At 46.6% G+C, this 26,074-nt stretch overlaps 10 protein-coding genes across 10 annotated transcripts; 7 read left to right on the forward strand and 3 right to left on the reverse strand.

Annotated features, from left to right (window-relative positions):
- Positions 1–606: 606 nt before the first annotated feature.
- Positions 607–1,590, reverse strand: UA08_04785 (hypothetical protein; the record flags this gene model as incomplete). Its single annotated transcript, XM_020267093.1, has 3 exons — positions 607–1,367; positions 1,428–1,515; positions 1,579–1,590. The coding sequence occupies 3 exons, from the start codon at positions 1,588–1,590 to the stop codon at positions 607–609; spliced, it is 861 nt and encodes a 286-aa protein (XP_020120118.1).
- A 728-nt stretch (positions 1,591–2,318) lies between these two features.
- UA08_04786 (hypothetical protein) lies at positions 2,319–2,612 on the forward strand (the record flags this gene model as incomplete). The annotated part of the gene is made up of 1 exon (XM_020267095.1): positions 2,319–2,612. One exon carries the CDS (start codon positions 2,319–2,321, stop codon positions 2,610–2,612), a length of 294 nt encoding a protein of 97 aa, XP_020120119.1.
- Positions 2,613–3,000: 388 nt separating this feature from the next.
- UA08_04787 (hypothetical protein) lies at positions 3,001–4,922 on the reverse strand (the record flags this gene model as incomplete). The annotated part of the gene is made up of 4 exons (XM_020267096.1): positions 3,001–4,012; positions 4,062–4,195; positions 4,260–4,737; positions 4,825–4,922. 4 exons carry the CDS (start codon positions 4,920–4,922, stop codon positions 3,001–3,003), a joined length of 1,722 nt encoding a protein of 573 aa, XP_020120381.1.
- Positions 4,923–5,786: 864 nt separating this feature from the next.
- UA08_04788 (Homocitrate synthase, mitochondrial) lies at positions 5,787–7,812 on the reverse strand (the record flags this gene model as incomplete). The annotated part of the gene is made up of 9 exons (XM_020267097.1): positions 5,787–6,370; positions 6,423–6,582; positions 6,649–6,728; positions 6,852–6,976; positions 7,037–7,085; positions 7,173–7,218; positions 7,277–7,357; positions 7,441–7,670; positions 7,758–7,812. 9 exons carry the CDS (start codon positions 7,810–7,812, stop codon positions 5,787–5,789), a joined length of 1,410 nt encoding a protein of 469 aa, XP_020120380.1.
- Positions 7,813–8,562: 750 nt separating this feature from the next.
- UA08_04789 (hypothetical protein) lies at positions 8,563–9,469 on the forward strand (the record flags this gene model as incomplete). The annotated part of the gene is made up of 3 exons (XM_020267098.1): positions 8,563–8,886; positions 8,962–9,359; positions 9,424–9,469. 3 exons carry the CDS (start codon positions 8,563–8,565, stop codon positions 9,467–9,469), a joined length of 768 nt encoding a protein of 255 aa, XP_020120383.1.
- Positions 9,470–9,912: 443 nt separating this feature from the next.
- On the forward strand, positions 9,913–10,632 carry UA08_04790 (hypothetical protein; the record flags this gene model as incomplete). Its single annotated transcript, XM_020267099.1, has 2 exons — positions 9,913–10,213; positions 10,328–10,632. The coding sequence occupies 2 exons, from the start codon at positions 9,913–9,915 to the stop codon at positions 10,630–10,632; spliced, it is 606 nt and encodes a 201-aa protein (XP_020120382.1).
- A 797-nt stretch (positions 10,633–11,429) lies between these two features.
- Positions 11,430–13,454, forward strand: UA08_04791 (hypothetical protein; the record flags this gene model as incomplete). Its single annotated transcript, XM_020267100.1, has 1 exon — positions 11,430–13,454. The coding sequence occupies one exon, from the start codon at positions 11,430–11,432 to the stop codon at positions 13,452–13,454; it is 2,025 nt and encodes a 674-aa protein (XP_020120377.1).
- A 450-nt stretch (positions 13,455–13,904) lies between these two features.
- Positions 13,905–15,511, forward strand: UA08_04792 (Aspartate aminotransferase, mitochondrial; the record flags this gene model as incomplete). Its single annotated transcript, XM_020267101.1, has 5 exons — positions 13,905–14,024; positions 14,119–14,197; positions 14,280–14,920; positions 14,983–15,270; positions 15,350–15,511. The coding sequence occupies 5 exons, from the start codon at positions 13,905–13,907 to the stop codon at positions 15,509–15,511; spliced, it is 1,290 nt and encodes a 429-aa protein (XP_020120376.1).
- A 5,696-nt stretch (positions 15,512–21,207) lies between these two features.
- UA08_04793 (hypothetical protein) lies at positions 21,208–22,017 on the forward strand (the record flags this gene model as incomplete). Its single annotated transcript, XM_020267102.1, has 3 exons — positions 21,208–21,243; positions 21,308–21,486; positions 21,687–22,017. The coding sequence occupies 3 exons, from the start codon at positions 21,208–21,210 to the stop codon at positions 22,015–22,017; spliced, it is 546 nt and encodes a 181-aa protein (XP_020120379.1).
- A 792-nt stretch (positions 22,018–22,809) lies between these two features.
- UA08_04794 (hypothetical protein) lies at positions 22,810–26,027 on the forward strand (the record flags this gene model as incomplete). Its single annotated transcript, XM_020267103.1, has 2 exons — positions 22,810–22,934; positions 23,063–26,027. The coding sequence occupies 2 exons, from the start codon at positions 22,810–22,812 to the stop codon at positions 26,025–26,027; spliced, it is 3,090 nt and encodes a 1,029-aa protein (XP_020120378.1).
- Between the last annotated feature and the right edge of the window lie 47 nt (positions 26,028–26,074).

A 26,074-nucleotide genomic window follows, 5' to 3' on the forward strand; every position in this document is an offset into this window, starting at 1 on the left:
TTTGTCCAAACCATACTGAGCTGTGCAGTCAAATGATATGAGTTATATATTATATCATATAACTTGTGGCCATGAGCCAACTCCTCAGGATTAGTATCAAGGGATGAAGTCACTTAGGCGATATAAACTCTGCCAATGGCTGGTCGATACGTTCTCTAGCTCTTCTGAATCCAGGAAGACTGCTCCTTGATCTTCATACTTTTCCCATTGTATATCCTGCTGAAAGATACTGCAATGGGCAGCATCTAGTTTAGTACCACATATAATACAACACATCTCGGGGATGTCGTTTTGAATTATGATCACGATTCTCTTCTATCGATCGATAGCACAAAGTGAAATATATTGCTTGTTAGGTGTCGTATGTCATTATGATCAATCGATATGGTTGTAAGTGCTGCCTTCAAAGAACCAAAACCCTAATATCACATATCAATGGGTACCCGAACTCACCAATCGAAATAATCACATCACGGAGAAAAGATTTAACGATGCTAAGAATCACTTTAGAAGAGCCTCATGTCTGTAGCGAGGTGCAGAAAAAGAGATAATCTATATGTATATATACACTGGATCCCACGTATCGCCATTTGCAATACGGACAGATCACGATCTAACAACTAATTCGTCCTCCCCCCTCCCTTCTCTCCACCGATTTGTTGCCTTCACAATCTCCTCGCATCCCTCATCCAGTAACCAGCCCCATTTCTGCACAAATACCTCCGTCATTTCCCATGACTCGATCAACCACGAGTCACCCCAGACAAGCAATCCGCCCTGAGATGCAGCACTGCCGCTATGATCCAGTGGCTGTGTATGGAACATGTCTCCCATAATATCCATGCAGAAATCATGTACCTCAAGCCTGGGGCCTGCGCGGATCAAGCTGTCGCGTAAGCCAGCCAAAGGTATCAGATCAATCCAGGGGTAATGGGGGATTGTTTGTTGAAGTGTTGTGGGCCTAAGGGACGGAGGAATCGTCTTTGTCGGAGATCGTAATGACGATGACGATAAAGAGTCCTTCGGAGATGGAGGTGAGAGATAATGCGGAAGGTATGAGAGGTCCTCGATCTCAGTTAGACTGTCATTGTTATTATCGGCATCATCCTCGTCAGTGAAGAAATGCGAGATTCCCAAGATCAAACTGTTAATAAGTGTCGCTTGCCACACATTGAGCTGCGTGAGGACGATGTAGTTTGGTATATGCAAATTGGGTAGTACCGCTGCTGGTTGATCGAAGTTGGTCGTCACTTGAATAGTAGTACATCGGGATGATGACGGGACCAAAATCCCATACGGACTACTCCTAAGCTCATTGCTGGCTTCTGCACTTTCTGGTTTTGCATTTTGTACTTTCTTCCTGAAACCTGCCAAAGGTGTCTGAGTATGTACCTATATTGATAATGAGAAGAGCAAGAAAGACCTACGACGAGCACGCTGGTTCAATCTGTTTTGTTGGCGACGACGTTCTACTCGTGAAGCTATTCGAGTTGTATCGAAATCCAACATAGGTGGCTAGTAATCTCCATTAGATTCGGCTAATATTTCCATGTTAGATGTATACTCTTAATTACTCACTATATGATGCATGATCTGAATCAAGGTAGATTGAGCGTCCTAGTATTCCCTTGAGAGTCCAGAACTGCTCATAAATGTACCTGGGCCATCGAGTTCCGAGCAGGGAGCATGGACTGTCATGGAAAATTCCTATTGCAAATATTTTGTCCTGTTCGTGAAGCTTTCAAGGTATGAACTATAAATCTGTTTTTAAACATGTCGGCATCGAGTCTGAGGGCAATCCATTATGCATCGGATAACGGGGAGATCTTCAAGAGTTCAGCGCGAATAAAAGAAGTAATTATAGGCTTAATGAAGGTGTGTAAGCTTGTTCGCTTTCTTGCAAAAGTGAAGTCCGAAATGTGAGAAGAAAGGGGAAATAGAGTAGAAAGTCTTGGCAGAAGTCACATGAGCATGGCCGTTTAAAGCGACGACCAAATAACTACGATGAGTGTACGACGGCGCAAACTTCCAGAGGGATTTTCTTTCTCCAGACGAAGAATTCAATCCACTCACACAAATCCTTGACTTTATGCACGAGTGGATTGAACCATCTGCCTTCAATCTAAAATACACGCTGAGTTTCTGGCTTTCAGCGAAAAAAAGCAAGAGAGAGCGTCCTCGAAAAGTCTCCTAATCGATCTCTCAGCCAAACGTCAACGCTCATAACCTAATTATTCAACAAAAGACGCAATCAATTCCTATAGTCCTATCTTACGCTGCCAAACTCCACCTATACCGACCGGCGAGCCAAAAAAAAAATGACTTACTTCAGAATCACACTCATGCGATCGGCCATTGGTCTCCCGCAACGCAAAAACATGGTCTTACACGCCCTCGGACTGAAAAAGCGAATGGCAACCGTCTTCTACCCTGTGTCACAGGACGTGGCCGGTCAAATCATGAAAGTGAAAGAATTGGTATCGGTTCAGGAAGTTGACGAACCGCTCACAAAAGCGCAAGTGCATCTGCAACGGAAACCGGATCCGGGATATTATGTCGAGCAACGAGCAGACGAGGAGTTTGAGGCGAGACGAGGCGGTCGTTATAAATGATTTTGTCGGTGAATGGTGATTGGTTTTTCTTTTCGATAAACGTGGCAAGCTATATGCGCCAGTCTTGGCCAGCGTAGATGGATGGAATATGGGCATCGAAAATCCCAAAGGACGTCTTTTAAAAAGATCATCTGAATTTCTCAAATCCACCTCTTGAGTCTACTGGGGTTCAGTTGCATGTCCACGGATATCAAGGCGCTACTATTGTATATTAAAGACAAAGGATGAATCATGAATGTATTTATAGTCTTCACTGATCAATCATAATAATATTAACAAGAATAATCCCAAGACCGTAACCGTACGCCAACCAATGATACAACGCATACATCCCCTCGCGACGTGTACAAATTCTGCCAGAAACTTGTCGCAAGTTGACCAACACGATTTATGCTTTGTACAGTGCATCAAGAAACCCCTCAGCCAAACGGTTTACAATACTCTTGTCTGGAAGGCTACCTGCCACACCATACAAGGCCGAAGTATTACCTCGCTGCCTAGCGAATGATTTTCCTTGCCTTTTCCTTTCCTCAGCTTTCTCGAGCTCTGCAGTTATCACTTCAGTCAACTCGAGTTGCAACTTTTCCACAGCCAGAGCTGTCGGTCTGGTGAATGCCACGTGAATGGCGGGAGGATCTTGAAGTGCGTTAAGGTGCCATCCCTTTTCTGACATGGCGTCGGCAATATCATAAGTATCAATTCCAATGTTCTTGCTTGCAAACGCAACCACGCTGACTTCAGGGTTTCCTATGACTTCGATGTTGGCCGACAAAATTGGGTCTTCTCGAATTGCAGTTTCGAATTGCTTGGCCGCACCCATGATTTGATGGCAACTGGCAATATAGCCTGCTTCTCCAATAGTCATCAAGCTCACCCAGCAGCCCGCAATCAAGGCACCAGAACGGGACCCGGCGATTGACGGAGACGCATATACTCCTCCTATCCAGTCAGGGAAGATAAAATATTGATGATTCCGGTACGACCGGTTGCGATATATTAGAACGGAATTTCCTTTGGGGGCGAACCCATATTTGTGGGTGTCAACACTGATACTAGTCACACCTGGTTGACGGAAATCAAATCCACCCTCCTCTTCATAAGGTGATGGGAAGCCCGCCTTTTTGAGGAAGGCAATGATGAAGGAACCGAGACAGCAGTCAACGTGGAGAGGTATCTTATATGAAACAGCGAGTCGTGAAAGAGCTGGAATATTGTCCACAATGCCATGTGGAAAATTGGGAGCCGAACCGGCAATGAGCACTGTGTTGCGATTGATCAATCGACGAACCGAGGGGATATGAACTTTATATTCAGGGGCTGGGCAAGGCACACGATGGACTTTGATGCCAAAGTAGCTACCAGCTTTGAAAAAAGCTGCATGCACAGTTTCGGGAACAACCCTGCAATTATCAGTAATACTTCCTTAGCATTATAGCTGACAAAGCTTACATTTCTGGCTCTGTTACGCCCCGTTCAGCATAAGCTTTTTGTCTGGCTGCCAAGCAAGCCATTAGAATGGATTCTGTGCCGCCACTAGTTGTGACACCAGCTCCATCTGATGGACCATGAAATAGCGAGAGGACCTATGTAGTATCGAATCAGCATCAACCTCAGATGAACAAGAACTTGATCTGTAGGGTTACCTACCATGGCAACAACTTCGGCCTCCATTTTTCTAACTCCAGGGAAGACGTCAGGATGAAGAGGATTAGAGACACTGAATGTTCCGATAGCCTCAGTTTGAAGCTTCGAAAGATCTTCACCTCCGTGGTAAACGGCACCACTAACGCGTCCTTCCTCCCATTTGGCATGCTCCATACCGACCAGTTGCGCAAGTTCAGTACGAATTTGCTCAGATGTCCAACCCTCTTTTGGCAGAGCGAGGTAGCTTGTAATTCCAGGACCCTTTCGAACCATTTTCTCCTCGAGCTTAGTGAGGGCAGTTGTGACCTGTTTGTCCACCTGGCCGCGAACGCCGGGAGCGCGCAAAAAGAGATAGAAGGCCCATAATTTGATAGCAGCATAGACCCTTTTGATACTTCCAATAATACCATAGCCGCGAAGCGAGTCGAAGGTCTTGCGAGTGTATCGAAGAACGAAGAAGAGGAAAACCACGTTTTTAAGACTGTTTGTTCACCACAAGTCAGATTTCGGGCAATCAAGCAAATGAACAAAGCAATAATAAAATATAAAGCAAAGCTTCCAAACTTACAGGTCGAGATTCAGCATTGCAACAGCGCCCGACAGGTTTCGGGGCGAACCTGCCATGATTCTGGCCTGCATGGATGCAGGAATAAGTGATGACGCCATGGCAAGCAAGCTTGCTACAGATATAAGAAAAGGCTGTGCAAGGAGAGTGCCGGTGATGGATTCATAAGATATATAAATGGATGCGAGCAGTGAGCTATGACTATGCTGTAGTTATACGAAGAGGTCGTTGTGTGAATCAATTCGAACGGCAGTCGTTGCGATCTGAAGCTCGTGCGAGGAAGGCGCGCCTCGGCTCAAGACGTCTGCCAATTTATGGGTCTTGGCCTCAGGCAGCATAATTTGCCTTAATGCATTTATGTAACATCAAAGTAGCAATTAACCACCAATGAAATACCTTTGTGATATCTCCTGACGTTGATATGGGATATATTATTTCGCATTTTATACCCCCACACAGATTAGTAGGTACTAAGATCTTTGAAAGGGAGTGTCGAGATGCTTACTCTATGAAGCTGCCACTTACGTAGAAGGTTCGTACAGCAAGAGCTACATGAATTGTTCTAAGGTTATTTCATTAGTATTGCATTGAAACCAGCTTTGTACTGGGGACAAAAACCAAAGAAAAATAAGATACATCTCAGGAATGACAAAAACTTTTCCCCCTTGAGGTACACCAGATGTTTTCAAGATCACCGGAGATGGACCGTTTGCAAATCCTGATTTTATATACAGGGGCCGACCATGTCCTTTGAACGCCAAAATCCAGTTTATTTTCTTTTCAACTCTTTTCTAATCCACCGTGGAAGAGTTTAAGAAAATGAAAGACAGGAGCACTGTGACCCAAAGAACGCCAGAGCGAAAAAAAAAACAGCCATTCAAATCGTATAATTTTTGATAGAGACATTTAAAGGGAAAGCCGGATAGTATATGCTTGCTTTCTTTTGCGTCTCGCGACAGGTTTCTTCAAGCGGAAACAGCCTCGCCATTGGCTTGAGCTTGAGCTTGTGCGAGTTCCTTTTCCTTCTGTGCGAATTGAGCCTTCTCCTCTTCGTTCAGGTCGAGCAGTGGCTTATCAGTACCGAGTTTGATGTTGTGGTGGAAAGCACGAATAATGCTGTCGGCATCATCAACCGCAATAGGACGAATGTCGGCAAGGGCTTTGATCTTGGCAGTACATTCCTTGTATTGGGCGTCGGTCATTTGGATGTTGAGTTGCTGAGCACGAGACTTAATGGCATTCCATCCGGTCAAGCGAGACGCGAAATGCACGTAACGAGTCATGCCGAAATCAGCTGGGTTGATGATCTCGTAGGTGCTGGGGTTGTTGAGAATGGCCTTGGCATGGATACCAGCCTTGTGTGTGAATGCACAGAACCCAGTGATATAGTTGTTGAAGGGAATGTTAACCTGGACAGCTTCGGCTACCAAGTCCTCGATATCCTTCAACTTCTCCAAGCGATATTTGGATTTGACATAATCAGGGGCTTGGACCATCATTCTGGCCATCAAGCCACCAAGAGGGGTAATACCATTGCGTTCACCGATACCTAGGAAGCAATTAGTGGATGTATTGACGAAGACTGGACAACAGGCACCTACCAAGAACGGAAGTATCAATATGAGTGGCACCGGCTTCCAAGGCGCAGAAAGCATTGGCAATAGCGCAGCCAGTATCATTATGGAAATGGGTTTCGATGTCACAATGGACGACACCTCGGAGCACACGAATGAGCTCATATACTTGACGTGGGGAAGCACACTGTTACCGTTTATCAGCAAGATCGATTCCCCTCATAAGATTAAGTGGTAGAGGAATGAGACTTACACCAACGGTATCGGCGATACCAACTCGGTTAACACCAACTTGGTCTACCGCAGAATAGATTGACAGAAGGTCAACAAGATCTGTGGGTGTTGATTAGCTGTAGTCCCCGTATATGTGTACAATGCCATCGCGGCCAGTCATTTGGGTGGAGAAAAAAAAAGACTGGATATAAAGGCATGAGATAAGAGTGGTGAATGTCTTACCTGAACGGAAAGAGTCCTCGCTCGAGAACCGAATCTCAATGCCCTTGGATTTAACGAAGTTGATGACTTCAATGGCGCTGTTGGTAATGTATGTCATGTCCTTGCCGTGGGAGTGTTCGCGGAGACTGTTTAAAAGGATAATTAGAACTATAATTATCAAAAATCTTGAAAATGTCTCTACTCACTAAGAGCTCGTGCCAATGACGACGTCCACACCGTCAACACCCGTCTCGACTAGACTCATATGTCAGTACCTTTAGCACGAACGACGGATGACAAAAGGCGTGAAAGAATGGCGGCAAGAGGGCTATAGCACCGTACCTGCTACACGAGCATCGTCCATGTGGCATCGAATGTGTGTCAAAATCTGTTGAGAAAGTATCAGAGGCTGGAGTAAAGACTGTTGAGGTATCGAATTTTCCTACCTTGGCCTTGAGTCCTAATTTGCAAATAGCCTCGCAGTCCAGCCTCGACTGCTCCGAGGCACAAGGGCTAGTTAACTCAATCTAAGGACAATGCCATTAATATCAAATAATTCCACACGAATGTGCGTACTCCGCGAAAGGATTGCTAGCCGGGAGTGACTTACATAGTCGACGCCAAACTCATCAAGAGCCTTGGCAATTTCAATTTTCTTTTCGGTGTCGAAGAAGGCGTTGGCGAATTGTTCACCCTCTCGCAAAGTACTCTCAATAATCTTGAATCGCGAGACGTTACTCAGGAAATCAGTGACTCCAACGTTATGGCCGTAGGGATTCCTGGACGGATGAGGGTTTTGGCGAGTCTGAATAGCGGTGAAGCCTTCATGGGAATTGAAATCTGGGAGCGAAATGAAGGTGTCAGTCAATGTTCAAATGAGAAAACAACAAATAAAACAACAATTGAACGTGAGCTCTGGTCTGTTACCCTTTCCATTGCCATTAGCAGCGCCATTGGCAGAGTTGTCTGCGCCGGGACACATTTTTTAGATAGGATACTTTTCAATTCAGGAAAGGAAATCTGCGGGACGGTGTGGAGGCAAATATGAAGGTCGTGGGTGGAGGAATAACTTCGAAGAAAGAAAGAATTGGACGACGACGAAGAAATTATATATAAAAAAAAGGGAAAGAAAGAGTCATACATAAGCAGGCGGGGCTGGAAGCGGTACGATGACTCAACCGGCGGGAGTCCTGAGGCAAAAACCGGGGAACCTGGAAAAATTTCTTAGCCGCCGAAGTCGCTCCTGCTAAATGAGGCAGTTTTCTTCGCAAGCATTCAGCAATGAGCGACAGTTAATTAGTAACATTGTGTACATACTAAATTTTACATCCCTGGCTAATTAACTACGTGACTAAATTTCATATAACGGTAATTTTAGGATACTAATAATAATACGCATGCAATACGTCGGCATGTATTTTCCTCGATTGATTGGTTCGATGCAGGTGAGGTATTGATTATTTACGGTATTGACCATACAGGATACATCAGCACGTGCTGGCGGGCCCCCCTTTCAGCATAGCTCGCCTTCCGGACAGCTAGCCTCATCCGCGACCCTGTCTCAAGCTTGCCATCATTTCTTCATTTACAAGCCCACTGCTTTCTGTGTTGTCTTGTCCTTTTTTTTTCCGATTCACTATTCCGCATAAATTCCTTCTATGCTTGTATGATTTGCTCATTGTTTGTTTGATTGCTTGATATCTGAACCCCTTTGGTTTCCGTCCTCGTCAGAATGCGTTTCTCCTCGTTAATCGCGCTGCTTCCAGTCCTGGTTGCTGCCCAGGACCAACAGTATGCTTTTAACGATCAGGTTAAGGGATGGTTCGATCAAGTCAAGTCTTTCATCCCACAGGCTCCTGTTGCTCCGGAGTCCGTCCAGCAAACCGCCCAAAAGTCCACAGCCAAGATCGCGGAGAAGACCACTACTCAGATCACCTTCAACAACTGGAAGGATGTCTTGGAGCCATCGACCGAGCCACAAGAATGGCTTATTTTCCTTACTGGTGGAAACAAAACATGCTTTGGTCGATGCCTAAGGGCTGAGCATGCATACAATGTGATTACCCATCTATAGCTATGATTTATTTGATCGCGCGTGGAAAGCTAACCACTCTTTGGAAACCTCGTATAGGACTCTCTTGCACTCTTTGCAGCGGACCCAACATCACCAAACCTCGGCTACCTAAACTGCGAACAGGAGCCGATTCTCTGTTCCGTATGGGCCGCTGCAGCCCCCACTGTTTGGCATCTCGACCTTCCCCAGGCACTCCCTGGTGAGCCACGTCCTGAAATTCCTCTGCATGTTGTGAACGTAAACCACACCACCGTCACCCCGGAGACTATCTACAACATCCATGCAGAGAAGACGTACGAGAACGAGCCGCGTTATGAGGGCTGGCTTCATCCTTGGGATGGAGCCCTCGCCCAATACGGCTTGAACGTACCCCTTGGCTATGTTATCTACGGCTTCGGTGTGGTTCCAAGCTGGGCGATGATGATTGGTATGAGCTTTCTCAGCAGGAATATTATGTGAGTTGCCATTATTCTTACTATGTCTTGAGTCATTGTGCCATCCTGACTTTGATGCATCCAGGGGCCGTCGAGCGGCAAACCCGGGCCAGATAGCCGGTCGTGGGTAGAAAAAACTCCCGTGTGGCATTTCATTCACAAATTTATTAACCTTAAGCAATATTAATAACCCTTGTTTTCACAAATTATATATGTATAGGAATAATGGTTCATAGGGGGGCACTTTTGCCGCTCGGCATGAAGTTGAGAATTGATGTTGCTTGTGTTTCGGCGGCTTTAGCATCTGAATATGGTAGGATCTAAAAAAGAAATTGTATATTTATACCTATAATATTCATGTATATATAGTTACGTATATATAGTCTTTGATTTTTGGGCTAAGTACTCCGTACGCGGTGTGGAGTAAAAATCATGCCTTGTGGTTTCAAGACGCGTTACCAAGCAGGCCAGCGCCGTTGCGGAGCTTCCAAATTTATCTGAACATTGCCAATGATCAAGCCGACCGACAACATTTCCTCTCTATAAATATTATCACATACACCAGAAATCCACCATGGCCGCACCAGTCACGTCCGATCATATACCCCCAAGCACCGCTTCTTATGTCTTTGCGACCGCTGTCATTGCCGGCGTCATTGGTTACTTTGCAGGCCAAGGTGCGTCGCTCGGCCTATTCTCATCCTCTTCAGCCAGATCAAAACAATCGACTCGAAAAGCACAAGATGAAGAGTCGGACTCCGAGGACTCCGAGGACGAGGAGGCTGAAGATGTAGGCGAGTTAGCAACATTCGATGGGAATCATGACGAAGTGAAACTCGTGCTTGTTGTGCGGACGGACTTGGGCATGGGCAAGGGTAATAGAAAAGAGCATCTCTTTCCGAAAAGAAAATTCCATGAATTTGATATTGCATTCTTTTTTCGTCTCTCTACTTCGCTAACGTGTTGAGTTCATATCTTGTGGTCGACAGGTAAAATCGCCGCTCAGTGTTCGCATGCCACGCTCGCGTGTTACAAATATTTCGTCGCCAAGTCTCCCAATTCACCCATACTCAGACGGTGGGAGCGTCAAGGTCAGGCAAAAGTGGCACTGCAGGTCAAAACAGAGGAGGATATGCTCTTGCTACAAGCACAAGCTATGAGTCTAGGTCTCTGCGCACGCGTGATCCAAGATGCTGGACGAACGCAAATAGCTAGTGGAAGCAGAACAGTGCTGGGCATTTTAGGGCCCAAGACAGTGGTTGATCAAGTGACCGGTCACCTCAAACTTTTATGATAATGGACGGATGGACTTATGATGGTACGAAGGACGTGATAGACCGCGAAGCATTGAAGAGCATCGTCTACGGGGGATTTTCCAATCTGCCCCCAAAAATCCCTCCACTTGTACGATAGATGTCTTACGATCAACCACATATCTCGGTTGGTACAACTATTTCCTCCCAGGATAGGACTTTCGTAGAGCACAGTGCAAGGGCACTTAGATAGTGATGGGAATGTTGGCTGGTCATGGTTTTTCCCTAACCTCAGCAGCCGACGGCCAAATCGGTAAAGGGAGTGGGAATATGACGCCGACAGCAACTCAGATCTCCAACCGAGCTCACCAATCGTGAGATTGGAAACTCAAGGAAAGAGGGGACTGAGAGCTGTTCATCGATCTCAGATCTGTCGACAGGAAATTGACACCATGGCTAAGAGGATGGCTCCTTTGTCGTCGAGCTGCTCAGTAATCAACCGGACACAATTGCACCCCTGCAGAGCAGAGGGAAACTGGCCAGGATCGCCGAACACAGATCTTTGTTTTGGTGAAGAAAAGGAAAAGAGAAGGTTAAAGAAATTTCTGAGCGGCATAAATACTCCTACGCTAGCTTGGATAGTGGACCCCCCCGAGAATGGCACTAGTCCTGCTTCGGCTCGGAACGGACAAACCTTTTTAATCCTTGTTCGCCGCCGGGCGTGCTTGCCTTTTTGATGTTGGGCCAGCGTCGCCAGACTCTCCATCCATCATCCACGCACGTTCGTCCTTCCCTGTTTGTCGCTTTACTGTGCCAAGTAGTGGGCTTACTCGAAAAAATGGCGGACGCGCTGTCTATCGAGCAGAACAACAAAATTCGAGTGGCCCTCGGCCTCAAACCGCTCCCCGTTCCTGGAGCAGAAGCGCCTTCGGGGCCGGTTTTCAAAGAGACAAAGGACACGCCTGATGAGGATGAGCCTGGAAGTACATTAGAGTCCCGTGAGGCTCAGGGATTTCAGAACTGGCAAAAGTTACAAGACGAGGCTGAGGCGAAGCGCAAAAGACAGGAGAAGAATGCCGCCATTAAAAGAGCACGCGATCTTGCACAGCGCGATGCTAAGCTGGAAGGCAAGGGTCTCGGGGAGGTTGGAATAGGAGAGCTTGATACAAAGGCTTGGCTATCGCAGCATAAAAAATTGTCCAAGAAAATCGAAAAGGAAAGAGCCCGCAAACTTGCTGAGGAGCTTGCCGAACGAGATCGAGCCGCTGAATATACCGCGGCAGACCTCGCAGGCGTACGGGTTGCTCATGAAATGGGTGATTTTGACGAGGGAACCGATGGACAGATCTTGACACTCAAAGATGCCACAATCGACGAGAATGAAGAAGAAGGAGACGAGTTGGAGAATTTGGACTTGGTTGATCAGGATAAGCTGAAAGAAAGGCTTGAACTCAAAAAGAAACGTACTGCCTACAACCCTATGGAAGCAGATGGGACCGGCTCGATACTAGCACAGTATGACGAGGAGATCGATGGTAAAAAACGAAAGCACTTCACGTTAGATGCGAAAGGCTCGACAAACGAAGAACGCGAGGCCAAACGGCAACATGTCTCTGATATGTTGAAAAAAGAGGTCGTCAACCTCGATATCATACCAGATGCTCCCGTGTCTGATTATATGGATATTAGTGAGATCAAGATAAAGAAACCAAAGAAAAAGAAAGCCAAATCAACGAGACAGAAAGCGGTCGACGAGGACGATATTTTTCCTTTGCCAGACGCTGCCGGGGCATCAAACGGCGATACAATGGAGCTGGATTCCGGACAGACGCGAGTCAGCAATGCGAATGCCGTTCCCAAAAAGAAGTCGTACGACACCTCGTTTGTTGATGATGAAGACTTGCAGGCCTCTCTTGCCATGCAGAGACGGGCTGCATTCAAGAAGCGCAAGAACCTTCGCCCGGAAGACATTGCACGACAGCTACGAGAAGAAAGTTCCCAGACGCCGATGGAGGTTGACAATGGTGACGGGGCAGAAGACGAGCCCGGTCTGATCATCGATGAGACCTCCGAGTTCGTGTCGAATCTACAGAGACCAGTCATTTCCGAACGCCCTGAAAAGCGAACTATGACTATTAATGAAGAAAACGATGATATCAAAGAGGGATCGCCGGAGGACAACTTAAGAGATGTGGATATGGACGGGGAGGTCGATGGCGACGTTAAAAAAGAAGAAGGGACCGACAAGGAAACAGCCGAGGGTGGAGGTCTCAAAATCAGCGGTACAGGTCTGGATGAAGAGTCGACCTTGGATGAGGGTTTGGGAAATACTCTTGCCATGCTACGCCAGCGTGGTCTCGTTCAACAGTCAGAGGCTGCGGATATGAACTCCTTGCATCGTGACCGTCAAAGGTTTCTCCAAGAGAAGTATCGCCGAGAGGCTGATGCTGAGAAGCATGCGCGATCTCAGCGTGAACGTGACCGTACCACAGGCAAATTTGATCGAATGTCAGCTCGGGAACGTGAGGAATATGCACGCTGGGAAAACAAACAAAGAGACCAACAGGAGTCTCGACAAATGGCCGATATCTTCAATCGAGAATACAAGCCTGATGTACAACTCAAGTATGTGGACGAACATGGGCGTCTGATGAACCAAAAAGAAGCCTTCAAGCATCTTAGCCACCAGTTTCACGGCAAGGGAAGCGGCAAGATGAAGACAGAGAAGCACCTGAAGAAGATTGAAGAGGAAAAGAAGCGAGAAGCAATGAGCGCTCTCGAAAGCAGTCAGCATACGGGAATGAACAGCGCGATGGGTGCTACAGCTAAGAAGAATCGTCAGGCAGGAGTACGGCTTGCTTAGGTATACATCTGTCTAGTGCTGGCAAGCTTGGGAGTAGATTTTGAGTATATAGAGTTCTCCTACTTAATGGATAATGACAATATCTTGGACATGCGGTGGTAGTTACTTGATAATATTGTGCCGACAGAGAGAAATCACTTAGCGTGAGTCACTCGGTTCACTGCACTGCAAGCACAAGGCGAATTTGATGAATCATGACCATTTAACCGTTTAGCCTGAGTCATGCACTAAATTTGTAAGTCTCGTGATGCGGCAGTCGCGCTGCCGACTTTGGCCGAGAGGAGGCGGAGAAGCGCCGATCCAATTGAATTTCCGCTCCAGCAACCCAGTGCACTCACTAAGATCTTACCTCGCCGGCCCTTTTGCCATCTGTTTCCATCTCATGTGCATGTCCTCTTCTTTTCGAATAGGTACTCCTGTGTTTTGTTTCGACCGAATTGATTCGCGACCATGTTGTCCACTCTGAGAGTCGCCAGCCGCCAGGCTGTTTCGCGTGAGTCAGGCATGCGGGTGTTGACGACTGGAGTGCGTGCTGGCTCAACCTGGGCCAATGTTCCTCAGGGACCTCCTGTAAGTCTGTCGAAAAATCAGAACGAGAGGGAAAACACCTCATTGTTAGATATCAAGCTTTAGCAAAGACTAATTATGTGCCATATCACAACAGGATGCTATCTTGGGTATCACCGAGGCTTTCAAGGCGGATTCTTTCGCGGAGAAGATCAACTTGGGTGTTGGAGCTTACCGTATGCTTTGAATCCCATTGCGACCTTGCAGAAAAAAAAGTCTATTGTTTCTCACCGTCTCCGTTTCTTTCTTGACTTGCAGGTGATGACAAGGGCAAGCCCTACGTTCTCCCCTCCGTTCGCTCCGCCGAAGACAAGATCGTCGCCTCTCGTCTCGACAAGGAGTACGCAGCTATCACCGGTGTCGCCAACTTTACCAGCAAGGCTGCTGAATTAGCATACGGAGCTGACTCTGCTGCCCTCAAGGACGGCCGTGTCGCCATTACGCAATCCGTTTCCGGTACCGGCGCACTGAGAATCGGCGGTGCTTTCCTCGAGCGATTTTACCCTCACGCCAAGAAGATTTACTTGCCAACACCTACCTGGGCCAACCATAATGCCGTCTTCAGCGACTCTGGTCTCGAGGTCGCCAAATACCGTTACTATAACAAGGACACCATTGGATTGGACTTTGAGGGTCTTGTTGAGGATTTGAAGGCTGCCCCCAGTAACAGCATCATTTTGTTGCATGCTTGTGCTCACAACCCCACTGGTGTTGACCCAACTGCTGAGCAATGGCGCCAGATCAGTGATGTTGTTAAGGAGAAGGGCCACTTCGCCTTCTTTGACATGGCTTACCAGGGATTTGCTTCTGGTGATGCTGACAAGGATGCCTTTGCGCCTAGATACTTTGTTGAGCAGGGCCACAACATTGCTCTGTGCCAAAGCTTTGCTAAGAACATGGTTTGTTTTCTCCTCACTGACGCAATTCTGTGACTACTCGGGGCTAATCATGCTTGAAATAGGGTCTCTATGGTGAGCGTGCTGGTGCATTCTCTCTCGTCTGCGCCTCTGCTGAGGAGAAGAAGCGCGTCGACTCTCAGATTAAGATTCTCATTCGCCCACTATACTCCAACCCACCTGTTCACGGTGCACGTATCGCGTCGACCATTCTGAACGACCCTGAGCTTAAGAAGCAATGGCTCGGAGAAGTCAAGGGCATGGCTGACCGCATCATCGAGATGCGCAGTCTTCTTAAGCAGAACCTTGAGGCCTTGGGCAGCAAACATGACTGGTCTCACATTACCAACCAGGTATATCCTCGTCCTGTCAAAGCAAAGAAGGCAATACATGGCCGTAAACAGAAAGCTAATTACTCAATGACTCTTACAGATCGGTATGTTTGCATACACAGGCCTTAGCCCCGAGCAAATGGATGTTCTAGCCAAGGAGCATTCCGTCTATGCAACCAAGGATGGCCGTATCTCTGTTGCCGGCATCACTTCTGGAAATGTCAAGAGACTTGCCGAGTCCATCTACAAGGTCACTGGCTAAACCATTCAAATAAACAGGCCACTTTCTTTTTCCTTTTCAAATTTGAATGTTGGAAAAAAAGGGGGAGGTGGAAAAAAATAGGGGGTTTAAATTGGGTCATTTTGAATGAGAATGCTACTTATCTTGTCATTTTGCACCTTGATTAGAGATGGTTGTCAATAGAAGAAGAGGCATAGATACAACGAATGTGTGTAAGATGATGAGATAGTTATTTAGCTCAATATTCATTTCATTTGTTTAATTGTTCTTCGTGCCCATTGTCTATCTAGGAAACTAATGGGTTTGAAAGTGATTCCGAAGAAGAGACAAACTCCGTAAGAAGGAACTTCTCGCAAAAGACTGAATGATGGTCTGTCTGTCCTTCGAGGAATATTCCAAGATGGCCAGAAAGTTGGTGAATGAGTAGATTCTTACGGCAGTGAAAGCTGATTGGAGAAAAGATGAGTTATCCTGTGAGATGTCTTAAAATATCAAAGCCATGTTAGCCCTTTTTTTTTCGCAACCATGATTAAGATAACCTGCATCATATAATCTTAAAATTTTCATAGATGTCGTCGTCTGTTGGGAAGATTATTACATCAACCTCTCCTAAATTTAGCCGTTAATCGCTCGTATACCTCTCTGATGAGAAGCACAGCAGAAAAGTCAGCTTTCCCGAGTGCGTTGACTCTCTTGTGAGAATATTGAGATCGCTTTGTCCATTCTGAGTTCCGTTTGTATATGATCCAAATAAATATGTGTGGCGTACTTCAAGCTCGATAAGTAATGTTCGAGATTCTTCACGTATTTTCCTTGCAGGGTTAGAGGCATCCTATGCAAGCAATAATACTGAGTTCAGATCGAGGGACATCTACAGAAGTCCTGAGAACTGTTGTGAATGTTCTGGGTACTATCGTGGAGGCTCTGAGAAACCGTCTTGACTATGTCGAGAGTGTAATGAACTGAATTGATAGCCGGGGGTAGTCGTGTTTGGCAGCATTCAGCAACGGATCATGGTTGGAAAAACCAGCAAGTACATTGATACTAAGGCATAATCAGCATTCAGGGCATACCTTGGGCAAAGTAAAAGACATTTCTCTAGAGAGAAAGAGAATCAAAATCCTAGGTACAGCTTGGCAAAATTAACGAGTTGTTCATATTGCTCTGGCAGAAGGAAGACCATAAGGTCAAGACTAATCCAGAGAAATTCAAACTGTCAGCCAATCAATTTGTGCATCCACACATCCATGACCGATATCTGCTAGCAGAAAATGATGAAACAATTCCCATTCTCATTCAATCATACAGCTTTCAGACCCACAACTTGTCCGATCTTGGTATCTGGATTACTGGTAATCCATGTTGCATATCATGTCACATGAGCATTCGTTTGACATCGGGTTTGCAAGTCTTTTGCTTTGACCTTTTCAAGCAAGGAAAAAAACCCCATAATCGAGGTTTTTCAAGTTTCTTAGTCTTCAGTGGGACGAAACTGAAAAGTGAGCGGTGACAAATATGGTTTTCTAAGACCAATTCCCTCCTCGCTCTAGGAAACCAGGGCAAACAAAGGCATATACCTAGGTTTTGCCGTTTTTTTTTTTTTTTTTTTTTTTGAACAGCTATCTCTCCGTGTACGCACTAGTGATGCGAGGGACCGGTTATGGATATCCAATTCCTTTATGTTCAGGTAAGTGTCGTATTGTCGACTGGTGACCCTCCCTGGCATCCAGAAGTCTTCAGGCTGCAGGCTGGTCCATTATGAGGTTGCCAGAGAGAGATAAGCGTCTCGTAAAATCACCATGACATTCCACTGCATGACAGTGATGACACCACCATGCAGACGGAGGAAAGTAGTTAAGTTAACTAGCAATAGCTAGTCATCTGAACTGATTAATCGGGCAGCTAGTGAGGTGGTATCGGTCCCCCCAAATCCAAATGCCTTCAATGACCCCTCCCTGCAGCAGCGGCGGGTTCAAACTTAACAGTCGGGCAAAATTACAGCTGGGCGAGTTCCTTTCTGTAACGCCCAGTCTGAGCCTGGCAAGGGAGGTGGATCCACCCAGCTTCTGCCTTCTGGCATCTCTCGTCGCGTTGTTTACGTCGGTTCATTTCCGGGCTTCCAATGCCACGCCGATGGCTTAGTAGTTTTGCCTAGGAGAAACAACATATGGCTGCGTATGCATGTATCCTGCCAATAGGAAAGGTCCTGCAGGCATGACACGAGATAAAGTCACACTGGGACAGGATATGGGGAAGTCATTTGGACATTATTGTGCTCCCTTATTAACCGTAAGTCTTTCTTGGCAGCACACATATACCCACATCTGGCCATGTCGAAATAAATTTTAGCTGTATAGTTAGTTAACTAGTATCCATGTACTCCATACATGAGAGGGGCAGGAAAGCGTCACCGCATGACTCGTGGGGGCATACAGCGGTGTCTTGCGGCGTCTAGGCTGCTGGAAGAACAAACAAACATATAATCGTGTCTGAAATGCCTCGCTATACTCGGATAAATGGCTCTGAGCCTCTCAATACCCACGGCACACGGGTCGAAAATTTCAGTGCAGACTTGGAAGGATTGTCCCAGACAGAGAGCGCTAGTTTGGACGTTTACGAGCGTAGGAGTGGGCCGTTGCAGATATGAATGAGAAACCGTACGGTCTGGCCAATGCAGGCTGATGTCACTTGGTTGTGTCTCTGCGCGGGAGATGACGGTTAGGCTCTGAACGTTAATATAGCTGCTGGGGGGGGGGTTGGTCTTTCAGCCCGCTTTTCATTTGCCGGATCCAAGTTCAATTGCTCGCTTTCTCTGCAGCATGCGCTTCCCCGAGACTGCCTAGTATTGACAGTCGGAGACGATAACGTGCATGGCCCTACGAGAATCAGGATGCTTCACGAACAGCAGCGTGCCAGAGGAAGTGCGCGCGAACCGGGATTATGGTTTCTTTTTCCAGCACAATGCGACATGGTCAATCGCTGAGCTGTTGATATGTATCCCAGGGCTGACTTGATAGTAAAGCGAGTCTCGCACTGGCGGAATGTGACGAATGAGAGGGTCGTGTTTATTCGGCGCTTCTACTCGTTTCGCTCGGTTCCTTGTCGCACGCTCTGTGTATTTTTCTTTTCCCCTTCACTGGCGCTCCTTTTTCTCGTTGCTCCATGCGCTCCGGGAGGAAGAAGCCAGAGCCAGAGCGAAATCCTACAAAGTCTACGGTTTCAGGAAGCCCGCGGCTTGTTATATATGGCAGGCGCGCCCTTTCCATCTGTGTGGCTTGCTCTTTCCCTCTGCGAAGCCAGCCAAGGAAGGGACGTCGGAAGGAACGACGTCATTGGCGGTGCACGGGCTTGGCATTCGCCGCGACACGGCAGCAGCCGGCGACGTCATGGTGGCTGTTCTGCTTGTCAGCCATTGGCTGGAGCTACTCTTGCTGTGGGGCTGCCGGGGTTACCCACAACCGGTTCTTTATTTTCAGCCAATCGAGTCACGCCTGCGCTCCCCTTGGAATTGTGTGATGCCTGAGGCAGTGATACTATTTTATACGTAACTAAGCTAGAGTTGAATTTGACGCCGGCCTCTGGCCTTAATGACATGCAGCCGACTCCACCGTATGAATAAATCTAGGTCGCACAGGTTCTTTCGCAGGCATCCGTGCTCGAGAGTTTTGTTAAGCTACGTATTGTAAAAGCTTCATCGCAGAGAGTGACTGAATACGAATCATAGTGTGTACTTCTTTGGCCCAACGGGCCAGGTGGAGTTTTCTCGGAACTCGCATCATGCCACGATATCATCGTGCATTGGCGCGGTGGAATCTCACATCACATCATATCATATCATATCATATATCTGACATGAAGTCAACTCCGACCCTTTGTATGCATTGCGAATCCGTCCGCTACCTATCACTTAGACATGAGTTCTTCAGCTGGGAAGCCATAGTTATTCGCTTTCAGGAGACAATTCCATTGTCCCGCGCCTCCACACGCGAAAGAGCCCACCGATATCACGCACTCAACGGGCGATAGGCGAAGCATGCAAGGTAGCTTTGATGGCCGGTCCACAGGATAGAGATCTGCAAATATCACTTACATACATTAGCACTAACTAGTAATTAGTAGTAACCCATACTCGAAACTGGAAAAGACCCAAAAAGATCGCACTAGCCGGCGGCGTCGCGAGCGACTGTTTCTCTCTTGCTGCGCGGTTATTGGTGCGTATACGGACAATACTACCCTGGGTAGATAGACAATACGCGGTGAAGTTCAGTGCACAGTTGAACACATTTTTCGGGCGTGGGGCGAAGAGGCAGAGGTCATCTCAGGGGAGTAGAAGAGGCGTAGACGGAGATTCTTCGAGGGCGGCTGGCAGCGAGCACGTAGTCTGTCTGTCTGTCTGTCATCGCGACCACAGACCAAAAAGCAAAAGAACGAAAAAACACCGGGTGGGCGCATGTGAGGTTTGGGAAGAGGAGTGGATGTGTTCCTGTGTGCGTCCCACCGTAGCCGCCCTTTGCTTTGGGAAAGCGTGATCGAGTCTCAACCAGCCCCTCATCCCGCCGCTACCGTCCAGAGTCGCTCTTCTCCTTGTCAACTCGGTCACTTCCACCGAAATCCTCCCTCGAGCGTTTTAACTCGTCTTATTTCCCCCCCCAAAAGCGCCAAACCCACTGCGCCCCTCTTCTCGGCCCAGCGTGCCCCTCCCCATCACACCTCGGTGCTCCCACTTTGCATTCTGCCTTTTTTTCTTTGAGGCTGTTGTCCAAGAGCACAGATAGGGGTGATATCTTGCAGTGCTCATCTATCTATTACTGTGTGCAAACTGGCTGAACGTCTTTTTTTGAAGGTGTTTCTTTGCAAGGTAGCCAACCCTCCTCCCTGGTCATAAATCATGTTCTTATGCTTACAGAGGTGTTCAACAGCTCACCAGAGTACCCCTCCCGCTGTCAGACAAAGCCCGCATCACCTGCCTTCGACATTCTTACATTGCACAAAGCTTTCTGCAAATAAGTGGTTGTCTTTTTGTTTTCACGGGCATAGCCCTGCCAACAAGACCACACAGCATCTACTCGGAGGTGAGTGTTAAGCGGTTTTCTGCTCTTCCCCTACATCTTATAAAAGGGTTGGTTCGTGTGTGTCTCTGTACAGGAGCTTCTTTATTAGCCCTTGACTCTATATTGCTGTTTTTCTCATCCTTGGAAAATGGATACAGATCTCCTGGAGATCATATACATTGAAGACCCCTAAATGACAAGTTACCCTCGAGGGCCCATTTCCTATCACTGCACAATACATTCACCGCACTACTAGAGCAGGTGCATTTTGATGAACTGTGAATTTATACTAATATGTATTTATGTTTCTTACAATTCTGGTTCAATATGTGCTGTCTACGATTTTCTTGGTCTAGGTCATGAAAAGATACTAATGAGCCTCGCGAATCTAATAGGACAGCGTCCATAAAAGTTCATTTCCCGCATACTATTACACCCTTGCATCTATAATCGATCATCACTACATCACAAGCCAGATATCCAATTGGTTATTGGTTGCGCGTGTCCGAGCTTCGATATACAGCACAGGATTTCCCTGCCCAGCGATCTCGATTTCCAGTCCAATCCACTTCTAATAACGGTACTTTTTTTTTTTTTGCTTGAGACTTCCTACAGAAGCAATTTCTATTATCTACAGAGGGACGGTGTCTGTTGCATAGCCCCAGAATGGCGCCCAGTCAAACCACAAGGAAGGAGGATCCAGTACGTGTGATGTCGACACTATTTTTTTTTGTTTTTTGAAATCGCATACTGACGTGCAACACAGAAAAATCAGGAGGAGGGTCCTCCAGACCTCAGCAACTATCAAGACATCATTGACCCGGCGACGTTCGAGCAGATCCTGGAGATGGATGACGACGAAGACGAACGAGACTTCAGTCAGGGGATTGTCTATGGTTTCTTTGAGCAGGCAGAGGCAACATTTGAAAAGATGGAAAATGCATTGTAAGTGGCCAGCGAACCTTCATTTTTCTTCTTTGACTTCGTCTTTCTGTCCTACATAAGTAGACTTCACAGATAAGGGCTATATTGAACACGTGAGCAAGGTCACATGGGCAGATGACACGTGCCTATATAAAGTCGCTTGTTTTTTCCTACAATAAGACTGGTTTGAACAATCTATTAACATATTTTAATCAATCTAGGTCCAAGGGAGACTTTGATGATCTTTCTCAGCTCGGTCATTTCCTGAAAGGCTCATCCGCAACTCTGGGTCTGACAAAAGTGAAAGACGCATGCGAAAAGATTCAACACTGCAAAGAGGAATTGCCCAAGGACAATGAAGCCGAAAGAGAAAAGGCCATTGAGGGAATCAAGAAAACCCTGAAGGAGGTTCAAGTTGATTACAAGGAGGTTGCTAATGTACTGCGACGATTCTTTGGCGAGGAACTTCCAGATCCTACTACAACCAAGACGACTGAAACGACCACAACAGAGACTAAGAAACCTGAAAGCCCCAAAGCGGAGAAGAAGTGAAGAAAAACAAAAACAAAACAAAGCCAAATCACAGATGGGCGCCAGGGCTTAGTGGATTAATTTCCTGTCTTCTCCTCTTGACTTCAAAATCATATTTTAAATAGACTTGCATGCATCTTTCCCCGAATAATATCTCGTTTCTTCCCTTCCCTTTCCCCCACCCTCCTTTTCTTTATCTACCATGGTGTTTTGATTTCGAACCCTGCCGCCTATGATATCAGATGAGGCTGTACAGATGCAAAGAGAGAGGAATGAAAATACATTTACTTTTATTTCCATGATCGAATACTTCATAAGCACAGTAAGTTTACATCCATTGAACAATGAAGAGAAATCTGTATTGCAAAAACTATTTAAACATTGAATCATAGCGTAATCTAGATTGAAACGAAAATTAAACGCCAATTTTCATACTGAGGTGATATGTCCTATACATGCAGCATTTTCCTCATTGGAGTATGGCATACAAGGGTCTCTGATTGGCTCCCTCAGATAAAAAAAAAAAGTCTCAGAAGCGGGGGATTTCGGCCCTTATAAAGAGAACTGGAGTTAAACAATTAAGAAGCCAGCAATCTATGCGAATAGAGCAATGCTGTCCTCCACTCATCTTGATTTTTTCAAAGTCCCGCTCCTGAGAGAAGAAGAAGACCAAGATATCGGCCAGTGCCAAAACTTGGTTATAAAATGGTGTAAGCAATGCCGTACTCTTCAATAAGAGACGTACTCACTTCAGGCAAGCCATACCTCGACAACGTTCCTTCTACAGCTATTTTACACGTCAGTCAACCCAACATGACAGCGACAGAGTTGACACGTCGCTTGTCGAATGGAAACACTTCTGGCTTAGAGATACATGGGCCTACAAGGGCCCTTTGTTGGAGTGGCTCCAGCGATTTTGTCTCGAGTCTGGCGTCAAGGTATGTTCCAGCAAAGACTGTGAACTACTAAGTCAAAAAATATACTCCGTTCCATTTACCCTCTGTCAATGGCAACCGTTCCGAGAATGGGCGATTCGATTTACGTCCTGCTACCTGAACTCTAGTAGCCTACATCGAGTGGATGGGGGAAGCCTAGGGTCAATAAGAGACATGCTATTCAACTTCATCAAACTACAAGAAAATCACGACAACGAAAGAAGGCCGGTCAGTCAAGTGGAGTTTGAGGTCTGCGAGCTCCTCAATTTCATGTGGCAGGCTACAAATGCAGATCCCATCCTAACTCGCCATATATCGACTGGTGTGGTTTCTAAAGCAATCGAAAGGGCTGGCGGTCTCGGAATATGCCGCAATCGTCTGTGGAATCTAGCTATAGCCAGCGGTGACGAGAAGCATCTTGCAATCTTGATGCAACTCACCAATAATAATAACGGAGACACAAAAGCTAAGGTCTCTGATGACAAGAGGTTCAGGCAGCAGCCCAAGCACGAAAGTTGTTCCGCCGAGTCATGTGTATTCAATAACGTTGATAGTACAAACGTTAGACAGTTGCATAAGTGCCCGACGAAAGACTGTGGACTGCTGGAATTCCCTTTGGATAATATGTTACTGGAAACAAGCAGGGAACCCTACACGTGGTGGATAGATCATAGTAATCGGCCGTACCTTACCCAGGAGGCGGATTACGTGGCAGTATCTCACGTCTGGTCAGACGGTACTGGTGCTGGAATACAGAAGGACGGATATGTCAATTCGTGTCTGTTCAACTACTTCAAAGAAGTAGCCACAGAACTTGGATGTAAAGCCATTTGGTGGGATACAATCTCTCTTCCCAGGAAAGGAGAGTCCCGAAAAAGAGCAATTGGGAGGATCAATCAAGACTTCCTTTCGGCGAAGTGCACGGTAATTCACGATCAATACCTCGTGAATTTTCCTTGGGCGGAGGATGGGACTCCTTGCTTGGCCCTGGCACTCTCTTCATGGTTCACTCGAGCTTGGACAGCGTTGGAGCTACTTTATTCAACTGACGTGCGAGTCATTTTTCGCCATCCAAGTGACCCAGACAAGAAGGTTATCAAAAAGCTGGACACGGAGGTCATCTTGGACGGCAGTCTCTGCTCCCGTGGGCATTTCCTTGCATCTCGATTGATTGACGATCTCCGTCATCAGAAACTGAATACCGTTTCAAGCATACTCGAGGTTCTGAAAACGAGATGTACTTCGAAGCCGCACGACATGATAATCATCGCGGGTCTTCTAGTCGGCCAAAAGCCCGACACTAGCCGAGTCGACATGACCGCAGAACTTTCACGAAACATCTTACGGGCCCTCCAGACGATAGAAAGCTCCTTTTTGTTCCACAGTCATGCAACCATAACCGATGTGGGCGGGTTCTCATGGTGCCCGTTCAACTTGCTCCAGGGGCCTGATCCATCAACGCTTTATAACCGCGATGCTTCCGCGGTTGTCGATGCGAACGGTGCCATTAGTGCAGCGTTCCTATATAGGGTATTTCAACGAGATGATGTAAGAAAGATAACAGCATACAGTTCTCATAAGTCCGTGGAGAATAAGATTTCAACGGCTCTGGAAAGTCCAGAAACTTGCCTCTTACTCTGGCAAAGATCATCCGATTTCTCACGCGCTCTCTTGGTTCAAGCTGTGGACGTCGGGACTTTCGAACTACCGCGTTTCGGCCTCCAACTAATCGATTGTCACTACGTTGGCACTGTGAATGTAGAACTCAAGCCGAGTGATGCTAGAATAATTCTAGTTCGCATTGGTCATGTTAAGTGTCCTCCTGAGAAAGGTGCTGGCCATATTATGAACAGATATTTCAAGCAACCGCACTTTACACATGTGATCATTGCGAATACTCGCGAAACAGTCCTGCCTGAGGAAGAAAAAATTCTTTCAACACTCCTGACTGTTGATATTGATTATGTCTATGCCGAACTGCAAGCGTTCTTCACACTCAACCCATTTCCATGGTGGTTCAGTTTATCCCGACTCAAGCACACAGCTATGACTGTAATTGCTTTTCTCCTCATAAATTACCGCAGTTATAACCAATCTATCAGCACTTACGAGGAATCAATGAAGAAAGCACATCTTGTTCCGGGGGAACTGAAAAAGATCGATGGATACATAAAGGAACGTCATGACAAAATGACCCAGCTACAGCGAGTTGTCGATGATATTCGAATCATGATGTCTAAGCTCCAGGCAAAGAAGGCAGGAATGCAGAGTCTGAAAACCGAATTACAAGACTTGCTTGCACAGGTGCAACAACAGATTATAGAGACAAGCCAACGAGTCAAGCTATATGAGGGTTCGCCTACTTTATTGCTTCAGATGGATTCCGGTTTACCTCAGGAGGTACTGCAACAACTCGCAGCCGGACCGGAAACTGGATCTCCAAGTCAAAAGGGAGCTCAATCGAATATCCAAGCAGACATCATCCCATTAGCAACAGATGATGCTGGGTTTCAAATCAACCGCGGAAAGGAACTGCAACGCCTTTATGCCGAAGATTTACACTCTGACAACACAGAATATGAGTCCAAGCTCGATTTTCTTTCTGAAATTTTCAGAGAAGCTGAGACTTTACACCAATATAAAAATGAGGCCGAATCCAAACTTCAGAAATTGTGTGAGGGTGAAGTAAACTACCAGAATTCAATCGATCATCTACAAAACATGCTTCTGCAACTTGAGCATCATCATCCACGCTATGAAGCAGAATTTGCAGAGTTTCGGCACTTCCGCAAGGAAATCGGTGACATTTACCAGGGCCAGTTAGACCTTCATAAGATAGAGCTACAGGCCCAGAATGACAACGAAGTAACGAGGGCAAGGCTTGCCATTCTTGAAGACCTTCTATCTGAGGGTGCTATTAGTGGTATCGATGGCCAGGAAAATTCCTACAAGGAAAGGGACGGTACCTTTCTACCAGCACAAACTGTTTTTGGCACGGTAGGACATACTGTGTCCAGCGTCGCCTTGGGTTTATTGTCCTTTTTTGGTACCTCCATTGGTGAAGAAGACGATGATGCAAGCGATCTAATATATTAAGAATCCATGTTTCAACCAATTCCAAGCAAGATCACTCTTTGGAAAGA

Source organism: Talaromyces atroroseus, assembly GCF_001907595.1.
Source record: "Talaromyces atroroseus strain IBT 11181 chromosome Unknown scaffold_5, whole genome shotgun sequence".
Lineage (NCBI taxonomy): Eukaryota > Fungi > Ascomycota > Eurotiomycetes > Eurotiales > Trichocomaceae > Talaromyces > Talaromyces atroroseus.